The sequence below is a fragment of the Medicago truncatula genome, chromosome 6 (assembly GCF_003473485.1).
Source record: "Medicago truncatula cultivar Jemalong A17 chromosome 6, MtrunA17r5.0-ANR, whole genome shotgun sequence".
Taxonomy (NCBI): Eukaryota; Viridiplantae; Streptophyta; class Magnoliopsida; order Fabales; family Fabaceae; genus Medicago; species Medicago truncatula.
This window is the reverse complement of record NC_053047.1, coordinates 29,044,949-29,051,502: the sequence shown is the minus strand read 5'-3', so window position 1 is coordinate 29,051,502 and position 6,554 is coordinate 29,044,949. Positions and strand designations below refer to the sequence as shown.

The window sequence follows — 6,554 nt, the reverse complement described above, 5'->3', positions numbered from 1 at the left end:
TGCAGTGCTGATTCATGAAATTAAAATTCTGCTATCTCAGGGTAATGTTTCGCTACACCACACTCTACGCGAACGTAATCAGTGTGCACCCGCATCCTCCTGATGATCTCCGCCCGTTATTTACGACAGATGCTTTAGGAACCTTGTTCTTGAGATCTTAGTTTGCCCCTTTAGGGTTTTTTTTCCTTTGTTTTCTGTTTTTTTACCACTGTAACCAAAAAAAAAAAAAAAAAATACTTGAGGTGCTATCATTGTAGTCTTTGAATGCATCAAAATTTCAAATTTCACTTTTATAAATCATTTTTATCATTGGTTCCTTTTTTTGATAATCAATTTAATCCTTGTATTCATTTTTGTTGTTGGTAAATGAATCCATTAAGTAAACAGCAAAAAAGACATGGAAGATGTGTTTGCAATTATAATATATTTATATATTATTCAGATACCGCCTCAAACAAATTAAGATACCAAAATTAAAGTTAAAACTCTAAGGAACTAAATGTTCAACATTTATAACTTTAAAGGATAAATTAAAACAACAAAAGGAAATGTTAAGTATAACGAAAAGTAGTCTCACGTAGGCATCGCAATGGGATAGGATGAGGACATGTTTTATCTTCCTCGTCCCCATGCCCTAATCCTATAAATTTATTTGTTACCATACCTATATTTAGCATTTACTTTTCAAACGACTTGCCAGGTGATTAACAAATTATTTCAAATATATTCAAAAGTATTTGAGAAGTATTGTATCTGATAATGGTTGGATATGGACGATGATACCACGTAGACTCTTTTTTATGTTGACTATTCAACATGTACAATTCAACTTGATTGTTCATGTTACGTGAGCTTCACCTGCCAAGGTCAGCTTGATCGTTTAGGTCACGTGAGCTTCACCTGCTTAGCCCAACTTAATCGTTCGGATCACGTGAGCTCCACTTTCAACACCACTAGCTCTCTCTCTTTCTCACTCTCTCTCTCTCTCTCCCTCCCTCTCTCTCTCTCTCTCTCTCTCTCTCTCTCTCTCTCTCGTTGTCCAAGCAACATTGTGGTTCTCCTCTTGAAGGTAACTCGTAACGCGCCGCACGTCTTGGACGAATAAGTGACGTGAGATGTGTACCTTGACTCCAAGCGCCTTGTACGGACGAGTCAAGGCAATTTCCTATAAATAAATACTAACTATCAAGATACGTGTAAATACTAACGATCAAGATACGTGTAACAATCGAGATGCACGCTAATAGACAAAATATGAAGGTTGAATTCTGCACAAAATTAATAAGAAAAATCCACAAGTTTGAATATATAGGAAGTGATTCCATTGAATATATGTATTAAAACAATATGAAACCTTTTCAATCAATTCCATAGAATTATAATATGATATATGAATTCTAATTTTAAAACCACAAAGTTTAGCTCGTGGACTATGTCGATTATGACTTAACTAGAATTAAATTATTAATTAATCCATCTAATGAAATATTTTTTAGAAAATTTGTGGTCCCAAAATGTATGATCGTTACTAACCTGTGCTCTTTTTATTATTATTATTATTATTATTATTATTTTTTATTTTTTTTTATGACTGAGGTTTGAACCCTACACTTTGCATATATTATACATTGTCCTACCAATATTGAAAATTATAATATTTTAATTTTTAAGAAGTTGAATGCACTACTAAAAAATGTTAGCAACACTTACTTTTTTTAGACTTTCTCAAACAGTCACTCATTTATTTGGTGAAATCAGTGTATATCCCATCATTTTGTAAGAGTTCAATTTTTAAAATGCCCACAATAATTTAAACCAAACAAAGGAGTGAGTACTAAAGAGAGTGATGCTAGTGTTACTGACTTTTTATATGTATGTTTATATAATAATGAGTTCATTAACATGTAGCTGACCCCAAGGGTATAAGTTAAGACTTGTCTCTACTAGTAGACTCGATAAACACCATTCATCAAATCAAATAAACACATTATCTCCTCTGTTTTTCAATTAGACTCGATAAACAAAATCCATGGCTTACTCTAGAATTCTCTTTTTCTCAATCCTTATTCGATTCCTTTGTTTTGCAACTATCAAGGCACAGGACTCTATTTGTTCCTCCAATGGGACCACAACCAATAGCACCTACCAAATCAATACCAGGACACTCCTCTCTTCATTGTCATCAAAAGCCACCGGCAACACCGAATTCTACAACACCACAGTCACCACAGGAGACCACTCTAATTCTGTCTATGGATTGTTCATGTGCAGGGGTGATGTCACCTTTCAAATCTGTGATGAATGCATAGTTAATGCAACTCAAAAACTTTCCTTAGATTGCCCATTATCCAAACAAGCTGTAATTTATTACGAAAATTGCATGGTTCGATACTCCAGCGAGTCTTTCTTTTCCACTGTTGATACACATCATAGTCTTTTTATGTCGAGCATTCTCAATGTCTCAAACACAGAAAGCTTCATGCCTTTATTGTTTTCGACGATGGATAAAACTGCAGAGGAAGCAGCAGGTCCACTTACTACTGACAACAACAAGAAGTTTGCCACAAAAGAAGCAAGGATTTCTGAATCTCAGACCCTTTACTGTCTAGCTCAGTGCACGCCGGACTTGTCACCCGGTGATTGCAGAACCTGTCTCAATAGTGCTATTGAGAAACTTCCTAGCTGTTGTGATGGAAAGGTGGGTGGGAGAGTTCTTTTTCCTAGCTGTAATGTTAGGTATGAATTATATCCTTTTTATAGGTCTATTAATGCTCCTTCGCCAAATGAGCTTGTTCCTCAAACAAATCATTCAAACCAAGATTCTAGATTTTCACAAGATCCAATTTATCTTTCCTATAATTGCTCAAGAAACAACAGTACAATCACTAACAATAACTTCAAATTACTTCTCTCTTATCTGTCCTCCAACGCCACAAATGGCGAAAAATTTTATACTGTTAAAGTGGATGAAATGGTGTACGGCCTCTTCTTGTGTCGAGGTGACCTTCCTGTTCGCCTCTGTGGTCAATGTGTAAAAAATGCAACTGACCAAATATACTCAAAGTGTCTTTCATCTCCAAAGGGTATAATTTGGTACAGCCACTGCTTGCTTCACTACTCTGATCGAAAGTTCTTCTCTAACGTCGAAACAAGTCCTATGTATAGCGATATAAATATCACCAAAGATTCCATCACAAACCAAAACTTGTTCACTAGTACATTATCAAATCAGTTATCTCAACTTGCGAATGATACAGGGGACAGTGGTGAAAGATATAAGACTAATTCATTAAAACTAAATGATGTACAAACCTTGTATACTCTTGGACAATGTACGCAAGATTTGTCTAGTCAGGATTGCACTTCTTGTCTAAATGATGTGATCAATACAGCGATTCCATGGTCAAATTTGGGTAGTGTTGGGGGAAGAATTATATATCCTAGCTGCAATCTGAGGTTTGAATTGTTCCAATTTTACATGGACGGCGACGAAGCTATACCGCCTGGAAGTCCTCCATTATCAGGAAATGAAGGTAAGTTTTTGCTCAAGTAGGGTTCGATCCAATGTATTGCTGATTTGTTATTACTAAACATTGAAATTATGAGATTTATATATGTTAATTATTTCGCGCAGATAAACAGAAAATTGTCTTCATTGTTGTCCCTACAATTATTTCGGTGATGCTATTTTCTATTGGCTACTATTGGCTTAAGAAAAGGGGAAGAAAGAGTCAAAGGACTATTCTTCGAGAAAATTGTAAGTACTGTCTTATTTATGTATGAAGAAACGTTCTTCTAATCTTGCAATTTCTAATAAGATTTAAGATGTTTAATAACTTTTAAAAACAAAATCAAATGAATTTTATCTAGTTGGTGAAGAAAGTGCGACTTTAGAACCACTACAATTCGATTGGGTGGTAATTGAAGCAGCAACCAACAACTTTTCTACTCACAATTACATTGGCAAAGGCGGGTTTGGAGAGGTTTACAAGGTGAGAACATAAGAGAAGGTTTAGTTATCTTATGCAAAAGTGTACTATCTGAAAAATTTCAATACGTTGTTTTGGTATTTTCGAAAACAGCAATGATAGGTTGACACTCTTAATGTGTAGACTTTTTTGTACCATTCTGCAAAATCTAAGTTAACTAAATATATGGTCTATGTGACCACTATTATTTTTGAATTTATTTGGTTAACTAAGTGAAAAAGTAGTGATCACGCAACATAAAATATGTGGTCACACATACCATATATTTGGTTAACTTAAATTTTTCAGCATGGTATAAAGGGATGTACACATTAAGGGTGTCAACCTATCTTTCTTCTTTCGAAAATGTGTTTTCTCTAGTTAGTTATCATTTTCACTCTATCTGAATTAAAGAGGAAAATCCATAATCAAATATATTTGACAGAAGACCGTTCCTTATGTTTTTAGGGTATCCTTCTTGATGGACGAGAAGTCGCTATAAAAAGGCTTTCAAAAAGTTCTAATCAAGGTGTAGAAGAGTTCAAGAATGAAGTTTTGTTGATAGCCAAGCTTCAACATAGAAATCTAGTTGCTTTTATTGGTTTTTGCCTTGAAGAAAAAGAGAAAATACTTATTTATGAATATGTGCCAAACAAAAGTCTTGATTTCTTTCTATTTGGTTAGACACTTTAAACTCTTCCATTTGTCAATATTTAGATTGATGCATTACATATATAACTTTTTTCTATATATGAACTATTTTGTAGATTCTCAACAACAAAAGTTGTTAACTTGGGTTGAACGCTTCAATATCATAGGAGGAATTGTTCGAGGACTTCTTTATTTGCATGAACATTCCCGACTGAAAGTTATACACCGGGATCTCAAACCTAGCAATATTCTATTAGACGAAAATATGATTTCTAAAATTTCAGATTTTGGTTTGGCTCGAATTGTTGAAATAAGTCAAGATGAGGGAAGTACAGATAGAATTGTTGGAACATTGTAAGTTTTGAATGTTGGCCCTCTGTTATCCTTTCCCACTTTTGTTTTTTGGTACAAGTGTTTTCCCTCTTCTTCTTAATTAAATTACATTTAATTTATTTTGTAGTGGTTATATGTCTCCGGAATATGTAATGTTCGGACAATTTTCTGAAAAATCCGACATTTATAGTTTTGGAGTTATGCTTTTAGAGATTATTGCTGGAAAGAAGAATAAAAGTTCGTTTACTCCACATCATGTTGCTGATGGCCTCTTGAATCATGTGAGTGCAATGATCTAGCAGTAGTATCCTTTCATTTTTCCTTTCATGTTCCTTTCGAGTCGGAACTTGGAACAATCTTCGGTCGGACTTTATAATTTCACACATTATTTCAGGTATGGAGACTGTGGATGGAGCAAACACCTTTAAGTATACTGGATCCAAATATTAAAGAAGATTATTCTACAAATGAAGTCATTAAGTGCATTCAGATTGGTCTATTATGTGTTCAACATGACCCGGATGCCAGACCTTCGATCGTGACAGTTGCTTCTTATCTTAGCAGTTATGCAGTTGAATTACCAACTCCACCAGAACCTGCGTTTTTCTTGCATGGTAGAACTTATTCAAATGTTCTTGCACAAGAATCAAGTTCTACTCAATCTACCAATAGTTCTGCATTATTCTCAAACAATCAAATGTCGGCAAGTACTTTTATTCCTCGATAGTTTATTAAATTTTATTTAGCTCTATAATTGTTGTCAACAAACTATGTTTTCTAGTATCAATTAGTATAATTTTGAAATGATTTAGGAAATGATTGTTTGTAATTTGTATCATGTACAAGGGCATTGTTCCATATAACCTCATATACCCTTTAATGATGAAATTTTGGTTAGTGATGGTGTTTAATTATGAATTTGTTTAGAAAGATGAATAGAAGAAATGCAGAAGATTCAATGGAAACTTTCAATGAAGTTCAGATTTTGAGTGTTTTTCCAGCTTGTGCTCAACTAGAAGATTGGTATCTAAGAAGAAACAACATAGCTTGTGATTCACTGTAGTAAAAAAGCATAGCTATCTGATCAAATTAAAGGTTTAGATTTACCTTCCACTTTAATTCCACAACACAGAACAGTAATAAAGAAAAACTGAAAATGCGTCTTTCTTCCTATAGATATATGAGATATCATGGCTGATGGATAAAACTGTAAATGGTTGTGTTTTGTTTGACGTGTGACGAAAGTTCAGCTATACTTCGTTTAGTCCATTTAGGTTATGGATGAAAGACACGTGGCAAAATTATGCAAGCGTTGAGATGCCCAATCCATTTAGTTGCTGGGTCAAGTTACAAATTGTGTATTACCTAGTCAATCCTATACTGTTGATATTCCGGTTTCGCTATATCTACGAACAATGAATGTCAGTGTTACTCTCACAAATAATTGAGAGTTGTTGTCGTTGTTCCCTTAGCATTTAAAATGGGTTATCGGAGATCTTGTTATGTGCGGTGATTCTAACTACACCAGGCAACTGACTTATGGTGATGAAACACTCTCAAATCAAGTGCATTCATACATCTCAGTTAAATTTAATAAGTTTT

At 34.2% G+C, this 6,554-nt stretch overlaps 1 protein-coding gene across 1 annotated transcript; it reads left to right on the top strand.

Annotated features, from left to right (window-relative positions):
• Positions 1 to 1,921: 1,921 nt before the first annotated feature.
• LOC25496558 (cysteine-rich receptor-like protein kinase 7) lies at positions 1,922 to 5,849 on the top strand. Its single transcript, XM_039835189.1, has 7 exons — positions 1,922 to 3,533; positions 3,635 to 3,757; positions 3,871 to 3,992; positions 4,437 to 4,647; positions 4,736 to 4,973; positions 5,080 to 5,233; positions 5,347 to 5,849. The coding sequence occupies exons 1-7, from the start codon at positions 2,030 to 2,032 to the stop codon at positions 5,677 to 5,679; spliced, it is 2,685 nt and encodes an 894-aa protein (XP_039691123.1). The 5' UTR covers positions 1,922 to 2,029; the 3' UTR covers positions 5,680 to 5,849.
• Positions 5,850 to 6,554: the final 705 nt, after the last annotated feature.

What these genes read in the sequence shown, in the direction of transcription:
- LOC25496558 (XM_039835189.1), top strand. Translation starts at nt 2,030, where the DNA reads ATGGCTTACTCTAGAATTCTCTTTTTCTCAATCCTTATTCGATTCCTT. An exon ending in GACTATTCTTCGAGAAAATT is followed by an intron (nt 3,758 to 3,870) that starts GTAAGTACTGTC and finishes AATTTTATCTAG; the next exon opens with TTGGTGAAGAAAGTGCGACT. An exon ending in GGTTTGGAGAGGTTTACAAG is followed by an intron (nt 3,993 to 4,436) that starts GTGAGAACATAA and finishes TTATGTTTTTAG; the next exon opens with GGTATCCTTCTTGATGGACG.